This window comes from Notolepis coatsorum, assembly GCF_963971535.1.
Source record: "Notolepis coatsorum genome assembly, chromosome: 18".
In the NCBI taxonomy this organism is placed as follows: Eukaryota; Metazoa; Chordata; class Actinopteri; order Aulopiformes; family Paralepididae; genus Notolepis; species Notolepis coatsorum.
This window is the reverse complement of record NC_140182.1, coordinates 18,134,777-18,155,554: the sequence shown is the minus strand read 5'-3', so window position 1 is coordinate 18,155,554 and position 20,778 is coordinate 18,134,777. Positions and strand designations below refer to the sequence as shown.

Sequence of the window (20,778 nt, the reverse complement as noted above, 5' to 3'; positions counted from 1 at the left end):
TACTTACTTAAAAAAAGGAAACATCAAGAAATAGCACCATCTCTCTCCCAGTATGTTCTGCAGGGCTGCAGCTAGATACTAGTTCTCCCAGCATGGTCTACCTGCTGGGCTGCAGCGAGATACTATTGTCTCAACCAATGACATTTTGATTGACAGTCGATTCTGCCAATTACGTCACACACCGCTTGCACCCGCCTCTGCTGTTACCACCAATCGACAAGCGTGTTGTATTTTTTACTCCTGCTTTTGTCCGCCATTGATTTTGACGACAGAGGTTTTCTAGAACAACAACACGGCGCGGCCGACGTTTAGCTTTTAGCTCCGCAGGATGACTTAAATGAGGCATAATGATTTTACTGCAACTAATGTTATAATAAAACAAAGCCTTGTTTCTATACATGTGTCTGATTGAAAACGTTATTAACAGATTGCAGAATGGGTAAAACTCAGGGCTCTGTGAGCAACGGAAGGAACTGAGCTAGTATGAACGCTTGCTACGTTCGGGTAAATAATATGCTGATGTTATGAACGTGTAACACTAACTATATAATGTTAATGCCACAAAACGAATGCCTTGTTAAAGTAGTAACTTTGATGCAGTAGCTTGTGTGTGTGTGTGTGTGTGGGCCGGGGGCGGCGTTGTGCAGGTAGGTCGCGAGTGAACTTTTTTTTGTCTTGACGCTACACAAATTGATGGATATTTATCGGCTACTGCCATCGGCACATTCGAGCTTATCGGCCGATAGGCCGATTGCAGTCAACAAGGCACTTATCGGCCGATACCGATACCCGACCGATACATCGGTGCACCCCTAGTGCCAACGATACAATACATTAACGATACATTTGAAGCACCGGGCGATGCGATGCGATATGATTCACCCCCTGTTGAGATACGATACGATTCGATACGATTTGATTCAACATAATGCGCTTCGGGGCGATACGATGCGATTCAACACGATGCAAAATAATGATACAATTTTATGGTATGACAGAGGATTTGGTTGTATTCCTTATATGCAGCTTATATTATTATTAAAAATAAAAGAATCTACTGTAAGACAATTTATATAAAAACTCTTGGGTGCCTAAGAAGACTTTTGCATAAACTGTCTTTTCTATCCACTTTAGCTAAAAACACACGAGAGAGAGAGAGAGAGAGAGAGAGAGAGAGAAAGAGAGAGAAAGAGAAAGAGAAAGAGAAAGAGAAAGAGAGAGAGAGAGAGAGAGAGAGAGAGAGAGAGAGAGAGAGAGAGAGAGAGAGCCCCTCCCCGTCTGAGCTGCCGTCGACAGTTGATGATGTCACACACTAGACTAGGTCACTAGGATGAGTCTATACTTTCCGACCGTAGCCGCATTATCATGTCAACAACACGGAGCCAGGCTGGATGGATTGCATGAAGCGATATAATTAAGAAACGAATAACCAATAAATGTGAAGTTATCTTTGAACCCCTGTTGTCAAGCGTCTTCAATATACCCCCCCCCCCCCCCCCATCTCACTAATGGTACTGGTGTTGCATAGTCACTTTAGTTAGACTAGGGCTGGGCGATATGACGATATTATATAAATATCGGGTACAGTTCATTAACGATACACTTTTTTAACGTATCGTGGATATCGTGATGTTTTGCCCAAGAGGATTGTGTCGCGTCAATCTGGTCCACCCCGTTCAAACTTTTGAACAACGCCGCTCCCACACACACACTACTGCATCAAAGTTAGTACGTATGATTAACAAAGGCATTCGTTTTGTGGCATCAACATTATATAGTTACACGTTATATAGTTACACATCAGCGTATTTACCCAAACATAGCAACGTCCAATGACGACATAGATAGCAAGCGTTACTGTTCATATCTCAGTCCGTGCTGAGTTGTGCGTGCCCATTCTGCGGTCTGTTAATAAAGTTTTCAATCAGACAGATGTATGGAAAGGCTTTTATTATAACATTTGTTGCAGTAAAATCATTATGCCTCGTTGTCATGCTGCGGTGCGCTAGTAATCACTCGTCGGCTGCGGTGAGCTGTTGTTGTTGTCGTTGAGCTGAGCTCTCGTTAAAATCAAGGAGGGCATTCAGGAAGTAAAAAAAGAATAGCGCTGCTTGCCGATTGGTGCTAAGAACAGCAGGGCGGGTACAAGCGGTGTGACGTAATTGGCAGACTCGACTGTCAATCAAAATTATTATGTTGCCGGCTGAATGATTGAACGAATGAACGTTATTAACGATTGCAGAATGGGTACAATACAGTACAGCTCAATACAACAACAGTGGACTGACTGGAGGATGAAGACCAGAAAAAGACTTTCGGCTTTTTTACATAAGGGTCCTCCATTTTCAATTCATCAAAACATTTAGAGACATACAAATATACAGTAGTTTCATAAAAATGCTAAAATCCTATTGATTGATTGATTGATTGATTGATTGATTTAAAACTTTATTAACATATTGCAGAATGGGTACAGTACAGCTCAATACATACAATTGTTAAGGGGATGCAGACCAGCGAAAGACTTTCGTCTTGTTTACATCAGGGTCCCCCATTTTAGATTCATCATATTTCATATCTAAATTATATAATATCTCATTGCTAAATATATGCAATATATAATCTAATAATCCAATAATCTAAATCTAATATATAATATAAAAATGCTAAATGCATGGGTATTTTATTTTGTCTTTAATGTTAGCTTGCAAACTCAAATACTGTCTTGGTAAGCCTCATAATGAATTGTTTGGGGAAAAAAAGAAAAACATCGTGATGCGTATCGTGTATCGCCGAAAGGTCAGAAAATATCGTGATATCATATTTAGGCCATATCGCCCAGCCCTAAGTTAGACACTAGTTTAGCGTTAGCTTAACGGCTAACTGGCGTTAGCCAGAGGCTACTAGCGTTAGCATGTCTCCTCGACTTCCACTGTTTGTTGATAACTGTGACGCGGCTCTCGCCTTATGTAGAAGCAAAGCAATAGTATCTGCTGTGTGTGTGTGCAGTCACAGTGCACTGCTGACAAGTGGATGAGAGGAAATTATATAAATGCATCGGTTTTTGACCGATGCAAAGACGCTACAACAAGATGCATCGCGAGTTCAGCCTGACATTTTTCCGATGCGCACTAATTCCACCGGTGCACTCGCATCGTGAACGTGTATGCCGGCGCACCGATGCAAATCGATGAATCGTCACATCACTAGTGTGTGTGTGTGTGTGTGTGTGTGTGATCTTGAGGAAACGATGTGTGTGATCTTGAGGAAACGAGAGAATAGATTTTTCAGCCCGCCTCTATAGCGTGCATAAGTACACAATCATATACTATCGATAATCTAGCGTTTATTTGAAAACGATTCATAAATAGGCCGACAAATGACAACGTAGTGTATTCGAGAATATTCCAATAAATGCCGTTTATGGGGGAATCTTAAAATTTTCAGAACATTTTCTAGAGAGCGATAGCTTTTTCGAAATGGTATAAAAAGGATATGAACCGATTAAAAAACAATCCGTTTCGACAATGTTGACTGCAAACAAGTCATTGATAAGAGACGGGCAGATTAGACACATAGCCATAATTTAAAACATAGATTAGGTGTTTTTAACGCTAACATTGAAGTGGATGATGGCATTCAACGGGGTAAAAAGGTAAACAAGGTTGGCACTGATAGTGTTAATGATCACGCCCCCTTTTTTCCCCGCGGATGTCGTGGTTGTATGTTCTCCATCCCGCGGTTGCCTTGACACACCGCGGGATTGCGGTGATGCGGTTAATAGGGATGGGCATTTTAAATAAAAAATCCAGATCGATTGATCGCATGCTATACTCGATTGATTGTGTATTACTCGAAAAGGGGAAAAAAACAAAAAAAAGATAATAATATTTAAAAAGAAAATTACTTTTTTTTGTTCATTCATGTATATGTTTAAGGAAACCAACAAACAGTTATAATCTTACACATACATGTGAAAAGATAGGTAAAAAAAATAATAATAAAAATTATATATTAAAAATATACAATTTCGATATATATATATATATTTTTTTTCTCTCTCATCGCTACGAGTAATCGATTACTCACTCCCATCCCTAGCGGTTACCGCGACAGCCCTACTTGAGAGTTGAGATCTGAGTGTGTTGCAGTGGCGAATATTCATGGAAGCCAAGGGAAGCCAAGCTTCCCCAAAAATATAAACAGTAAAAAAAATATATATAATAATAATAATAATAATAATAATAATAATAATAATAATAATAATAATAATAATAATAATAATAATAATTATTATTATTATTATTATTATTATTATTATTATTATTAATAATAATAATATTTAAATATATATATATTTTTTTGTTTACAATAATACAAATAAATCATTATTTTTCATCTCTGTTATAATAATTTTCTCCCTCCTGGAGAAATTTCCTTTTTTTTACCATTTTCTCCCTCTCCTCCTTCTTAAGGCCTCTGCATGCTACAGAAACTTCAAAGCAACTGCAACACAACATCGACAAAGCAACGGTGTTTTAGACACTCTGCCTTTATGCTTCTGCAACACGACGCGCAAAGTTAGTTTAACTAAAGTTAGTTTAGGTTCGTGTTAACGTTAGATAATGTACAAAATAAACGTATTTCCGGTGATTTTAGACGTCGCTCTTTTATTTTGAAAACCCCCGACCGGAAGTGTTATAGTGTCTGTTGCTAGCAGCTTAACTTTCTGTGCTTTTCGAGCTAACGTTACCGTAACATCATTAGTTTCCAATGGAGAGGACCTCGGCTCACATGCAGCTCAAACTACCTATTGGAATAAATTAATTGATTGATGTTTAACTTGTCCCTGTGTGTGTCCAGTCATTTCGACTAGCAAACGTTGTATTTAACGTTACCTCAGGACGGATACCATTGTATTTACTTGGTTAGCTATGTAGCTAATGTGGATAGCATTTTGAATAGACCCAATGCTAGCTGGCTGGCTACAGCTTTATTTACTAAATTATGGAGGCTTTTTAATCGTCAAGGTAAGAGAGGATTTGTCATGATCAACTGAAGGCGTATGCTATGGAACAATATGTGCTTGGGTTTTCAGAAAAAGGCGAGCTATGTGACGCTAATTATTTAGCGTCAACGCTGGAAACAACAATGGAGGATGATATTCTCTGCGGGACTAATGTTATTCTATGACAGCCCCGCCCCCATTCGCTAACCAACCAATCACTGCTACGCAATATCAACGCAACGGTTGTTTAGGTTAGATTTGAGGGACATGTACGCAACGTCCAAGCAACACAGTCTACAAGACCCTCTAAAACAACCGCGCTGAAATCGCGCCGATGTTGTGTTGCAGTTGCTCTGAAGTTTCTGTAGCATGCAGAGGCCTTTACTCTCTAAGGGGGCTTTCACACTCAGCCTTTTGTATCGAATCACCGTCCCGGAGCACGGGGGGCAGTGTTCTCACTCACCCCTTTTGGGGTGCGAGACGGCGCTGAATCGTTTCACCCCCCGCTGAACGGGATCAGCTGGCAGAGGTGGTCTCGGGGTCGGTCCCGGGAGAACGGGGGGTGTGGCTTTGCGAGCTTGTACCTTTTCACGGGCGTGGCGCCTGGTGCTGACATAACGTCATAAATTTTGTTTGCCATTGCTATGTCTATACATTGTTCGAATGCATTTATTTCTATTAGACCAGTGGTGCCCAACCAGTCGGCCGTGGTCGACCAGTAGATCGCTCAAAACGCTCAAAAGCGGACTCTACAACACCATCCATTCGTGATAAAATGGGGTGGGTTATATTGACATGGCTTGACAACAGAGGTTCAAATATAACTTCATATTTATTGGCAATTTGTTCATTTTATATCAACATCCAGAGTCCGCAGTCGTGTTAAGACATTCCCGTTTACATTTTCGGTCGACCAGTAGATCAATGACATTCAATATAATCGATGCGAGCAATGTTACTAGTATGTTGCATGTAGTAACGTTAGCGTTAGCCGTTAGCTTAGCGTTATTGTTAACCCTGCAAAACGATCAAAAGCGGACTCTACAACAGAGTTCCATTCGTGAGAAAAGGGGGGTGGGTTATATTGACAAGGCTTGACAACAGAGGTTCAAATATAACTTCATATTTATTAGTTATTTGTTTCTTTATATCAACATCCATTCTCCAGTCTCCGTGTTAACACACTTCCTGTGTTTACATTTCGAGCGTGACATCATCGACTACGGCAAGCTTACAAGCTCAAAACGCAAACCGTAAACAAAACCCAGAGCGCACCCAGACTGAAGTGTGTACACAAACTAGAGGGGGGAGAGGGGGGGGGGGGAGTTCGAATCAGATCTCGGAACGGGCAGAACGGAACGAAATAGAAACGAATAGGGTGAGTGAGAAAAGGCCCTCACACTGTCATTGACTCACTGAGGCAGTCTGCTCAGCATTATTTGATTGACATTGACTCCTTTGAGAATTAGGGCGGGTCCACCAACCATTAAGATTGATGGGTTGGGTTTAGTGCCTAGCCTTAACACAGCCGCAGTTTGGTTCTAGGTAAGGCAGCCAAGCACTCTAAACTTCTTCAAATTTGCCACCCTGGGCCAGAACGTTTCCACCAGATTGACCAATCAAATCATGTTCGAATCAAACAACAATAAGATTTAGGCTGGAGGGGGGGCGGAGCTGAGCGATCATGGAGTAGACGTGTTTCACATGAGCTCCCTTCTACCGTGCTGAATATACGTTTCTCCCCATTAGTCTTTATTTATTTTTATTTGTTTTTTTATCTGTTTGCTAGGTCGTCGTGTTTAGTATACATTCATCAACTTTTTTCGACTTTCTACGATGGCGGGGGTGGAAACCAGAGCCATGAAAGAATTAGGCACGACACCGGCACCGCCGAGCATGGCCGCACCGTCTCCCGCTGTCGGGGAGTTAAGCGAAGCTGTGCTCTTGGTCATGACCAAGCTACACGCAGACTCTGAGACACGCATCGCTGAAGCACAGAAGAAAGTGTTGGCGGATTTCTGTATCAGCCTCCGTCGTGAGATATCAGAAGAAATTCGGCTGGCGGTAGTACCGCTGACAGACAAGATGGAGGCGATACACGCTGCCTCTTCGGCTAATGCTAACGAACTAGCCATGCTAACAACGGAGGTATCATCACAGTGTGAGAAGATGGCGGGTCTTGAATCCGCCCTGCTGGCTAGGCAGGCTGAAGTCAACAAACTACAGTCGGCAATGGAGGAGATGCAGTCCCGGGATAGACGCCACAACGTCAGGATTGTTGGAGTACCGGAGACCAGCGGTGAAGGCCGTCTCTCTGAGACCGTGCCCGAACTGCTGCAGAAGATACTAGGGACGGATGTCCTCCCTATGCCTCCTATCTGTGAATCGGCCTACAGAGCGGGCAGGTTTTCTCCCGGCGTGAACAAAGAGCCGAGGCCCATCATAGTCAAGCTGAACAGACTCCAGCAGAGAGAAATCATCATGCGGTCGGCTCGTACCAGGAGGGGTAATCTGAGGCTTGGCGATCACAAAGTGGCCATTTTCGAGGACTTTACACCGGAGGTTCAAGCACAGAGAGCCGAGTACAAGGTGGTCCTGACTAAGCTATGGAAACTAGGCCTGAGGCCCACGTTATTCGCTCCCGCGAAATTATCTGTGTTGGAGAAGGTCGGTGGTCAGCGTTTGTTTTGGTCGTTGGCTAAAGCGAAGGAATATCTCGCGGAGACACCCGAGTCTGTTGCTTGATATCAATGGAGGGTGAGTGACTTGGCGGTTTGGGCCTATATACATTGATTAGGTAGACTATTCACAAACACTTGCTGTCATGCCCAGACATGCTAACTGTCCTCTGCCCATCCAACTAGCGGGGCTTCCCAATGACTTCTGTTACTTGCTAAAGCTGACCTCATGGTCGTACTTGTGTATCGCCTCTTTGGAAGCTAACGAGCTAGCTGAACAATGTACATAATAAGCTAACGTGCTATCCGGATTCATCACTAGCTTACGCGCTAGCCTCGGGCTGGCCAGCGGGCTTCGCCTATAGTCTGCGCTGAGACATTCGAGACCCGTTAATGGTTACGTATTTTGGTTGCTGTTGCTGTTCAAAGGGACATTGGTTTGCACAGTTCAAGAGTGACCGAGTCCCTAACTAACTTCTGGTATGCTTTTATTTTTATATCCAGGTTTTTTTTGAGCGTTGGGATCCAAGTAGATGCCAAGGTCGGTTGAATATGCATATACAATATATGATAACAGGTTGGGTCGGGTATGGCTTGCACTTCAAGGCTATATGGTTATATGGCCTGCACTTTAGCCATGCCCCTCTTTTCCTTTCTTTTTTCTTTCCTATTGTCGCTGTTTTTATGTCATCTGTATGCGCGATTTAAATGTGATCCGATTCTACCTTGGACTAACTGCTGATTTGCCTTAATTTTGTTTTGAATTTTCCGTGAGCCACTTATGCTATAACGTTGCGACATTAATATGCAGACTCCAAGGTAGATGGTTACAGGGCTGATGCTGAGTAATTATATAATAATTATTGTCGCTGTTTTAATGGCATTTGAATGAGCAATTTAACTGTGATTCGATCCTACCTTGGACTAACTGCTCCGACCGATATCTTTATTGAAACAATGTATGATAACAGGTGGTGTCAGGTGTTGCCTATTACCATCCCCGGATTCATTAATGAATGTGTTTAATTCTATTCTTACATAGGTTATGTCATTTCAGCCGTTGTGCCTGATCAGAGGGACAGCTAAAGGGGTGCATTTTGACCGTAACCCTTTTTTCCCTTCTTCTTTTTTTTGTCATGGTTTAATTGACACTGTTCACACAATTTTGCACAATTAACCTGTGACCCGAACCTGCCTTAGACTATCGGCTGGGATGCTTTAATTTAATTTTGTTTTGAATTTTCCGATACCCTTTTGGGCTATAACAATGTGATGTTGAAGCGCAGATTCGGAAATAGAGGGCTGCAGGTTGATGTTGAGTTATTATTTAATAATGGCTATTTTTACCATTATGGTTGTCTCATGTTGGGGCCAGGGCTCAGGTGGGTTTCGACCGATATCTTTATTGAATTTTATTTTATTATTATTTGTGTTTATTGGACTAGTGGGGGTTCACTCAGGGGTTTATCTAGAGGGGGGTTGGAGTGGGGAGCGTCTTATTAATCCATGTCTCTAGTGGGAAGTGATAGGAGGATGACCATCCTCAGGGGATGGGGCATAGGGTGGGGATTGGAGAGTGGGTATAGGGGACCTTATATTAGGACGGGTGGGTTAGGGTTTAGAGTAGAAGGGGGAGGGGTTGTAGCTGGGGTGGTATTTTTATGTGTTTTATGTACTGTTTTATGTGTGTGTATTTGTTCCTCCTCTGAACTCCTGGGATTGACCGTCCGGGCCCGCCGGGATCGGCACCTCTGTACTCAGCCTGGCTGCACTGGTATGTTCTCTACGCATTTATACAAGCTCGACCATGGCTAAATTGAATATTTTAATTTGGAACGCAGGAGGGCTTAACGCCCCACACAAGCGTGCCAGTGTCCTTTGGCTATTGAAGAGGAGAAATATTGACCTTGCTCTCCTTAGTGAAACGCATTTATTGGTAGGTGACGTGTCAAGACTGGCAAATCGGCAATATCACGTTATCTCCTCATCCTCAGCCGATGATAAGACGAAAGGAGTAGTCATAGTTACAAGACGTAACCTTGATATCAAAATCTTGGATGTATGGTCGGACACGGAGGGAAGGATTACTATAGCAAAAGTTGAATTCTTGCATAGGAAGATGGCTATAATAGCATTGTATGCTCCTAACACATTTGATTCAGCGTTCTATAATACAATCACGAAGAATATGTTGGAACTTAATGGATACGCTCTCATGGTGGGTGGCGATTTTAATGCGTGCTGGGATGCTGAGATGGATAGGTCCGGGCCCTCTGAAACGAGCGACCAAAAACGGGCCTCTAAGGCCCTTAGGATGTGGGCTAAAGACACAGGGCTCACAGACCTTTGGCGTTTATGCAACCCCACCCTCAAAGATTACTCTCACCTGTCAGCCAGACACAAAAGCTTCTCTCGAATTGACTATGCATTCGCGTCCCCTAATATGTTTGATAGTTTCGATGTCTCATTGGTTCCCTTGGCTCTCTCAGACCACAAGGGGATTTTCCTTACGGCAACCTTTGGCAGGCTCTCCGCAAGAGCTCCCAGATGGCGTTTTAATTCGACCCTGCTAAAGAACGATGACTTCTGTTCTGAGTTCAGGAGTAAACTAGCTGAATTTTTGCAGATCAACGTTGGCACAGTAGAAGACCCTAGGGTCCTGTGGAACGCATTGAAAGGATTCATCAGGGGTCATGTCACACTATTTGCCTCCAATTTGCGAAAATCCCGGTCAAAAAAGCTAGAAGGACTGGAATCATTATATGCGGACCTATACGCATCCTTGCAAACTGACTATAATGAACGACTAAACACACAACGTAAGATAGTCAAAAAAGAAATAAACTCCATACTTAAACAACAGTCTGAGTTCTTGATACATAGGACAAGACAAAATTACTATTTTCACGGCTCCAGACCTAGCCATCTATTGGCAATGAAAATACGCTCAAATGATCATTTCTCGGATATCCCCTCGATTAGGACGAGCCAGGGTGCAGTCACTACTGATTCGAAAAAGATCAATGACACTTTTAAAGAGTTTTACTCACAGTTATATAGCTCAGAGGGTAATCTGGATGACTCTAAGTTTGAATCGTTCATTGGCGGGCTTGAGATACCCCACATTTCTGAGGAAGAGGCCAAGGAACTGGGGAGACCGATTACTCTCGTAGAATTGAGGGAGACTATTGTTGAAATGCAGAGGGGTAAGGCACCAGGCTGGGATGGTATTCCACCCGAAGTGTATTTAGCTTTCTGGGACCAACTGGGTCCATTGATGCTCGATATGATCAATTACGCTATCGAACAAGGGGAGTTCTCAAGAGATGTCAATATGGCGTTGATTTCTTTACTTCTCAAGAAGGACAAAGATCCCAATGATTGTGGTAGCTATAGACCCTTGAGTCTTCTCGGGGCCGATTTAAAGGTGTTTGCCAAGGTGCTGGCCCGTCGCCTGCAGAGATTTATGTCTGTATTGGTACACTGCGATCAAACTGGTTTTATCCCGGGGCGTCTGGCTGCAGATAATCTTAGGAGGCTGTTGCATGTAATCGATAACAGTAAAGACAATACAACTCCATCCACAGTTCTGTCTTTGGATGCCATGAAGGCGTTTGACAGACTTGAGTGGTCATACCTGTGGAAGGTACTTGAGGTCATGGGTCTTGGAAAGAGTTTTATTCATATGATTAAAGTCCTGTATGCCTCGCCGTCTGCGATGATACTGACAGGCAAAAACTGTTCCACACTCTTTCCAGTCTCCAGATCTTCTAGACAGGGTTGCCCTCTGAGCCCGGGACTGTTCGCGCTTTCCCTCGAACCTTTGGCCCAATTTATTAGGCAATCGGAGGACATCGTCCCCATAATGGTCAACAATACTCCACACAAAATTGCTCTCTATGCGGATGACCTGCTGATTTTCATGGACGACCCCTCCCGGTCGGCCACAAAATTATTGAGGATAATCGACGACTTTGGTAAATTGTCAGGTTTTAAGATTAACTGGAACAAATCAGCCTGCCTGCCTCTTAATGAACTGGCCAAGGCGGTACGACTACCAGCTGATATCCCCATAGTAGAACATTTTAAATACTTGGGCATAGAGATATTCCCCACGCTGAACCAAACTACTAAGTACAACTTCACGGGTACTTATGATAAAATACGCCAGGATCTAGACAGGTGGTCGTCCCTTCCTAACTCCTTACAAGCCCGGGCTTCCATAATCAAAATGAACATCCTGCCTAGGATAAATTTTATTAGCTCAATGCTCCCCCTGCCCCCTCCAATAGACCACTGGCGCAAGGTACAATCGATGGTATCTAAGTTTGTCTGGAATAACAAACGCCCGAGAATCAAAAGGGCTACTACTCAACGTAGAAAACAAGATGGGGGCCTCGCAATCCCTGATTTTAAACTTTATTTCTGGTCCTTTTCACTGAGACCTCTGATGTGCTGGCTGGACCCTGTAGAGGCTGTATCGTGGCGCTCCTTAGAAGCGGCGGCGGTATCTCCGCTAAGATTGCAGGATGTAGTGTACTCCACTGTCTCTATTTCGAAATGCCGGCTGAGGTATGGACCGATCATAACTCACGTGATCCAAACGTGGCGTAATGTACAGAGGTCGTGTGGGGTTAAATGCCCTTGGCACCTGGACTCTCCAATTTTTAATAACCAGCAATTACTTGTTGGACACAAGCCGGTTAATATTCCTCAATGGCAAAGGAGGGGAGTGCATACTCTGGAGGATATTTATGATAAGAACGGCCTCCGTGCGTTTCAGGACTTAAGAGAATTTTATGATCTTCCCGGCGAGTCCTTCTTTCTTTACCTCCAACTAAGGTCAGCACTGAGGGCGCATGGCGTACCGTGGGCTCAAGCCTTGCACCCACACCCCTTCCTCAGGCTCATAGTGGACAGGACGACATCCAGAGGGTTTGTCTCCGACTTTTATACGCTCTTAATTCAATCCACGTATAAAAATTTATCATTGGATACAATCTGGCGTGTGGATATCCCGGAGTTGGACCCCGAGTTTGACTGGGATGATGTTTGGGCAAATGTGGCATTATCTTCCCGCAACCCCAATCACCAGCAAATTAATTTTAATTATATTCATAGGACCTATCTTACACCTAGGAAGCTATATGCTATGGGACTGATAACCGACTCTCGGTGCACTTTGTGCTCTCAAAAGGCCACCGGCACTTATATGCATATGTATTGGGATTGCCCACCAGTGGCCCGCTTCTGGAGGTCAATAACGGACAAACTTTCAGATCTGTGTGGCTTAACTATCCCATTCACAGCTGTTACGCTACTCCTGAACGATATAACGACACTACCCGCGTCCGTACAACTGAAAAGGGTTGTCCTAGCGGGCGTCACAGCAGCGAAGAAGCTAATAGCAATGAGATGGAAGGAGCCTGAGAAGCTTACAATGATTAACTGGTCCCTAACTCTATTGGATGTGATTTATCTTGAGATATCCACAGCCCGGGTGATTGGGGTGGGGCAGGCTGGAATTGACCTGTGGTTCGCAGCAGCTGAGAAGGTAAAGACCGCAGTGTGCGGCTGAGCGGGGTTGGGGTGCGTGTTCGGGTGAGTCCGGCGGTCTCTTGGGAGGGGGAGGAGGAAATGTTTTTGTCTGTCTTGTCCTTTGTCTTGTCATCTTGAGTTTAGCTGGGGATATTATGGGGGGGCAGCTATTTGACTATTTCTTCACTGTTTGGCCACTTTTACACGGTCTCTGTGAGTCTATGGAACGCCTCTACAGGTTTTTGTTTTTTCATGAAGGTTCATTGCTCTGTTTTCAGGTCGTGTTCCCAAAAAATTGTCCTTGTGGTGGATTGGAGATGTACGTTTTATTAATATAGGGTCACACGGCCGGGAATCGGGGCTGAACACTGGGAAAGACCATTTATTAGATAGTACCCCTTGGAATTAATTTAGAAGGTTGAACTCTGTTTTCTTTTCTCTTGTCTGTATAATTGTTAGTCTGTATTATTATTATTATTATTGTTTTTGTTATTTTCTTGTGAAGTTCTATGTATTGTGATTGTGGTTAATGTGTTGTCTTGTTTCGTGTGAATAACAATAAAAAAAAATTGATCAAAAAAAAAAAAAGGATTTAGGCTGGAGGAATTAGAAGGGGACCCCGGAGATATTGTCGACTAGCTTGCTTGCTAGCTAACGTTATGCGAGTCTTGTGAATGTCTCTAAACAAAAAGCATTGTTTGATTGATTGAAATTCGGATTCCTCTCTCGGATTCATTCATTGAGCAGAACTGAAATTTGCTCAGCTGCAGAAAGGTTTAGGAGAATACCTGAATACCCACAGGACTTGGAGGAGAACTTTGTGGACGAGTTTTGCCACTTTACTGTCTAGACTCTAGTCGTGTCTACAAATTTGGACCAAGGCGCGTCAGCTGCAACAATGGTGAGTACCTAATAACTTTTCATAAGTGATGCCGCTGTGTGTGTGTGCGTGTGTGGAGCCATACTGTATATGTTCTGCCGTGTCATAGCATACTGTGTTATTTTTTTATGGGCCGCCGACTCGCAGAGTCATACTGTACAAACATGGTCTGCTTGTGTTTGATGGGCCGCCGAGCCATACTGTATACATGTATGTTCTGCCATGTCAGCAATATCTTGACATTTCCTATTTCCATTAATAATCACAGTCCTCCTGACTCTAGCCCCTTTCGTGACTGTGATGCACTGAGTGAATTCACTCGGTGCATCACAGTCACGAAAGGGGCTATCCTGACTCCTGTGTGCGGAAACGTTATAACGTTAACCAACGTTGCAAGACGCTTAATGAAACTCTCTGACGGCGACATCAGGCCATTCATTCATTTCAACCTAAGCGTTCACTTATTTTCAACCTAGAACCTAAATGATCTCGCCCTCGCTCTCTCTGATTCGTAATCAAACCATACCTCCTACAGGCAACCACTGTGTGTGTATATATATTTGTGTTGTGTGTGTGTGTATTCACTATTCAGAAAGAGAGGGAGGGAGGGAGGGAGGGAGGGAGAGAGAGAGAGAGAGAGAGAGAGAGGGAGGGAGAAAGAAAGAGGGAGAGAGAGTTGGAGAGAGAGTGACTGAGTAAGATATTGTAGAGAAAGAGATAGGCACTAGGGGTGTAACGGTACACAAAAAGCACGGTACGGTACGTACCTCGGTTTTGAAGTCACGGTTCGGTACGGGTTTTCGGTACAGTGGGGGGAAGGTTTGGCTTTCCATGTTCCACTCAGGGGTGATGTAGTGTGCAGTAACTAATTGTACTTGTAGTTGTAGGGCTGTCAACGAATATTCTATATTGAAATTAATAATCCACTTGTAAATATTTTTTTAAATAATGATAATTATATTAGATTGTGAAAAAAACAGCCCCCGGTGGGCGGTCGTTAGTGGTTAACACATTAACTGCCACGCAGTTTGCCCCTCTCATACCACTCTCTGCCACCACTCTAAGCCTATGGAGATGTTGTGTTGGCACTTGAGAGTTGAGATCTGAGTGTTGGCACTTGAGAGTTGAGTTCTGAGAGTGTTGGCACTTGAGAGTTGAGACCTGAGAGTGTTGGGACCCGAGCATGTTGGGACCTGAGAGTGCAGTTCTGTGAGTCTGCAGCCATACCCTAATCAAAATAACAGCCAGTGAGGAATGCACTAGTAAGAATTATCACTAGACCGATCTAAGGTGAGGTAGGCATGTATTCATCCCCTGGAGAAATTCAGCTGGCACAGTAGCAACAGCAGCAGTAGTGAAGAGAAGAGAGGTACAGGTAGGAATAAGGGTAAAATACAGATAAACAAGCGCTACGCCAGCTAGAGACTGAGGGTTCTGTCTACACGAGCACTGGGTTTAATGTAACCGTGATTGTATGTGCGCAGTTGCACTGTTTGCCCACACACAACCAGGGTTTTGCTACACTGCAACCGCTGTCTTTGAAAACCGAAGTCCAGGGTGAAGTTTTGCGCACATCCCGGTTACAGTGGTTGCGTGTGGGCATAGCAACCGAGGTTATTTCCAGTGTTTACAGCAGAGCTGTCGCAATTATTTCCCATGTTTACGGCAGACTGCCGCAAACAATAGCAAGTTAGCAACCGAGCACGGGGTAGAGATTAGAGCAGGGCCAGCTACACCAGTGTTTACAGCAGAGCTGTCCCAAGTAGCGTTATATGAAAATGATTGTAACAAACTTTTGTTCGAAGCGTATCGTCTGTGTTGAAGAGTGTTGTGATCGACTGATGTCTGTTGTCGCATTCCTGACCTGACGCGGAGTAAACCTGAAGCTGCGGCTAAACTAAACTCATGTGTGTTGTCAAGTTATTGTTATAAGGAACCCAGTCCCAACTACAACAGTCTGCATCCCCTTAACAATTGTTTGTATTGAGCCGTATTGTATTGTACCCATCTGCACTGTGTTAAATAACGTTTACATCCATTAATTCTACTACTAGAATTCTACTACTACGTTACTACATTACGTAGTTAGCATGTAAGCTAACAAAATCAGCGATCTTTTTGTAAGACTAAACTCCGCTCTTGGTGGTAAATTGTGTCGATGTTGGTTGTTTCATCAACAAATGAGGCAGAACACAGTGAATGTACCCTTTTGTTTATTGCACGTTGTTCTAGCTGCAAACTGTAGAATTGTTTGGCTGTGAGCAAGGAGGGATGTTTGTGTTCCAGCCACCTACTGCTTTGGCATTGTACTACATGTATATGACGTCACTCGGTGCAGAGTTTAAACCAGTCGTGTGGACAGAGTTAAATTTTTTTGAATAATAAAAAAAAAAAAAACGGTCTCATTAATACCCGTGATCGTGTGGACTGGGCCTGATAAAGGGGTGTGTGTGTGTATAGGGTATGTGTATGCGTGGGAGTGGTTGTTGACATCGACAACAACAACACACCCCCCACACACACACACTTGTGTCCGATTGGTAGGTAGGGTACTATTGATCCGATAATCAGTTTTTAAGGCTGCGGTTACACTAGGGCCATTTTGTTTCATTTCGCTTTTCAGAACGCTGCGTATTGACAGGCAAGTTAGAGTTAAGTTAGACGTCGTTTTGTCTCGTCTACTATATACATGTAGTACAATGCCAAAGCAGTAGGTGGCGATGTAGTTCAAACATGAAGGCCATTTTCAACCAATCAGAAAGGTTGAACAAGTCACTCCACATCCTGCTCAAAATCTCAGAAAGCCACCATCTTTATACCTCGCATGAGCCATTTAGCTACATAGCATTTATTTTTCAGCAAGAAATAAAGTGCAATAAACAAAAACAGATACATTCACTGTGTGTTCTGCCTAATTTGTTGACAATTTGTTGATGAAACAAAACAAACATCAACACAATTGACCACCAAGAGCGGAGTTTAGTCTCACAAAAAAATAGCAGATTTTGTTAGCTTACTTACGTGCTAGGGATATGCCATTATAACAGTATAGCATTGTGGCTAGCAGCGTAGTAACGTTAATGCTAGCAGAATAAATGGATGTAAACGTTATTTAACAGATTGCAGAATGGGTACAATATAGTGATGCACCGATGTTTTTTTTTTTTTTTTTGGGTTCATATCGGCCCCATCTTGATATCGGACCGATACCGATGTGTAAAAAAACGGCCATATCGGCCGATATATCATGCATCACTAGTACAATACAATACGGCTCAATACAAACTATTGTTAACACTTTGAGTGCCCACCATGACATAACACGTCAAATCACGTTCCATTTGTACTGCAATATGGTGAATAAAGTAATCTGAACATGTGTTATCAGCCCACCCCCTGAATGCCCACCACGACAATTAGCGTGTTATTTTTTTATTAGCGATCTGAATTCATATTTCATCAACCGAATCACCCGTTGGTAAACCAGCCCCATCGGGAGCTCAGATGTGAAAAAACCGCCCCCTATCGTCTCCCAGATGGTAATGCACCCTTTTGGAATGGACTCAATGAAAATGGATGAGGAAAGAAAAATCCGGAATCCACATTTTACTTCTCAGGCATGTAACCCGAGCCGATCGGATTCATTGTGGACCATCAGAACAGCGTGGAATATGTGTCTACAGTATGTAGCGTTGGATCAATAAAAGCGATCGATTTTAAATTTTAAACCGAGAAGTCTAGTGTGCACTCTGAGCCCTCAGAATTTCCTAACAACTTGAGTGCGCTCGCTCTGACACTGGTTGTAAATAGTTATGAGTGTTGTAATGTGCCTTCCTGTATTGTAAATAGTTCATATCTGTATTGTCACTACTGTATGTATAATTCTAAATAAGTTAATTTATGTGTTGTAAATAAATAGTTAATATTTTATTTACCAAACTTATGTGCAATCGTTTCATTTCAGCTCAAGCTCAGTGTAGAGAAATGCAGTTAATGCACCGATACTAACAACCGCCTTACTGCGCACGTCTATGACGACACTGTTGACACAACGTATCCGTGACACGCATGCCCCGCGACAACACTAGTAGTTTCGGGGGGCCTACCACCCCCCCTGAAAAAGAAATCCTAGGGGAAACACTGCTAATCCATGTCAAAAAGAGTAGCCTATAGTAAATGTATGCACACACACACACAAGAGGGAGAATAGCTTATAGCAGACTTAATGATTTTACAATATTTTTGCTAATAAAGTGAAATATGTATTATCATCAACTATCCAGTTAGTTTCTATAGTGTAACTTTTGGCTACTTCATTGATTATCATCACTGAACGAGAGAAAAAGAGAACGGGCTCAGCTCAGCCAGCCCCCCCCCCCCCCCCCCCCCAGAACACAACACAACAGAACAACACAATTCAACACAACACAATGCAACAGAACACAACACAACACAATGGAACAGAACACAACAACAGAATGGAACACAACACTAAGCTGATATTATTTGCATATTAGCCTTTCACTGATATATCATTATTGGCAAAAGTACTGCAAATAAAGCAGATGGAATTCTTCAGAACAATAGTTTGAGTGATGATAGGCTAATTGCAAGGACATGTTTATTTCCATACTGTGTTAAAACAAAGTCTATCAGCAGATATTCTGTTACCAGAAATCTAAACTCCCAAATATCAAAATCAAGAGCCAAAATCAGTCTAGCCCTGTAAGAATCTCAAATCACTTCACCGACCCCATGATTAGCATTTCTGAAATCAACTGTACAAGAGTCCATCCATCCAAGTTGGGAATGATAAGTTTTGGTCTCACTTTTGCTGAAGTTGGCGCTGGCCCCTCTATCCAGTAGCATTTTGGACATGTCGTAGTTAGCCACATGGACGGCAAACATGAGAGGTGTCCATTCAAACCCCATCCTGGTCTCCACGTCCAGACCTGTGGAGAGGTGGATAGGATGGCCAATTTACTCTTCAGTAAATGCTGCAGTGTTCTTTAATATACCCTTGCACTCTAAACCATGATTGTTCTTTATACCCTCACTCTAAACCATGATTGTTCTTTAGTATACCCTCACTCTAAACCCAGATTGTTCTTTAGTATACCCTCACTCTAAACCCTGATTGTTCTTTAGTTTAGTATACCCTCACTCTAAACCCTGATTGTTCTTTAGTATACCCTCACTCTAAACCCTGATTGTTCTTTAGTATACCCTCACTCTAAACCCTGATTGTTCTTTAGTATACCCTCACTGTAACTGAGGGGTACAATTCCCTGACTGTATTACTAGATATGATACTTACTACCACTACCTTTGTACTTAATATTCGGCCACCCAGTACTCGGCATAAATATATTATGATGAACACTGTCACGTAGATGAAACGGATCCAACACAAATGTACGAATTAGAAATAGGTCTTTATTTCTACACAGCGATGGTGTGTAGAGCAAGCACTTAATCAAATCAATCACATTTATGAATGGGAATTAGTATGCACTTTTATGGCAAGAGTATTCGTCGGTATATCAATAGAGAATGTCCAATCTCTGAAGGCGCAGGTGGCACACATACGACCTGGAATAGTTAAGGAATAACAGCAATGATACTTTAATGATTATAGACTGGATACACTAGGGGGGGTTAATCCGGTCGCTTGTAAGCCGACAGGAGTAGGAAGGGGGGGGGGGGTAGAGTCCGGCTGCCTCATCCGGCCAAGGGTATCCCAGGTGAACCCACTGTAGTGCCGTTCAATGCGCCGGCGATCCTTGGACCACAGATGAAAGCAGGTGGACTCTCTGTGAGCCGGCTCTCTCCGGTCCACGGGGGAGAGACGTGAAGCGACCTCGTCTTGCAGAGCGTCTCCTCACCTTGCGTCCTCTCCAGGGGGGGGGGTTCCAACACACGGCAGTGTCGGGGGTCTTTATCCATGGAATAATCAACGTATACAAAGCATAATCCGTGCCTGGGAAGGCGGGCTGTCGTCGGTAGAATAATCCGGTATACAGGTCCACTCGCTCGTCGGCTCTGGGGCTCCTCGGGTGCAATCTCACATGGGGTCGATCATCCTGGATAAGCAGCCAGTTTTCTGCCCGAAACGATGGGGTGCTGACTACGGTAGTATTCTCACCGCACGAAGCACTATATATTAACAGACTATTATTAGCTTAATAGACTACGTCCAACTCGACGATATAGTGCCAAATATGACTATTCAAATATTAATATACACGATGTCTCAATACCGATGGTAGGCCGAACTTGGCCTTACTCCCACACGTGGCGTCGCGGGGAGGCTTTACGTCTGTCACTCTATTGGAGGGTAAGAAACTGGACTGAAAAGGAAGTCCTACTTTAGTAGCGCAGTATATATACGCACTATGAACAAATAGTCCCATTAGTGGTGCGGTAGCCAGATTCCTACGCGGAACTAGGACTTGTTCGTACATGTTGAGCGGTACGTTTGAACTGGGTCTGGGGGGTATGGCAGCCTGGCACCAAGGTCTCGACCAATAGTAGAATGGAGACTATTATGGGATGTTCAGTAGGCTAGAATGGATATTCAATGCATATTGTACAAGGAATATACAATAGTCTATTAGGGAATATTAGAGAATATACAAATACAATTAAATATATATATATAATAAATATATATA

The 20,778-nt window shown here is 43.2% G+C and overlaps 1 protein-coding gene across 1 annotated transcript in view; it reads right to left on the bottom strand.

Annotated features, from left to right (window-relative positions):
* asz1 (ankyrin repeat, SAM and basic leucine zipper domain containing 1) overlaps window positions 1-20,778 on the bottom strand; it is a gene marked incomplete at its 5' end in the record, with an annotated part of 112,058 nt that overhangs the window by 79,133 nt on the left and 12,147 nt on the right. The window contains one exon of the mRNA XM_084335088.1: window positions 18,934-19,056. Within this exon, the coding sequence (XP_084191214.1) occupies window positions 18,934-19,056 (123 nt within the window). The remainder of the gene's footprint in view (window positions 1-18,933; window positions 19,057-20,778) is intronic.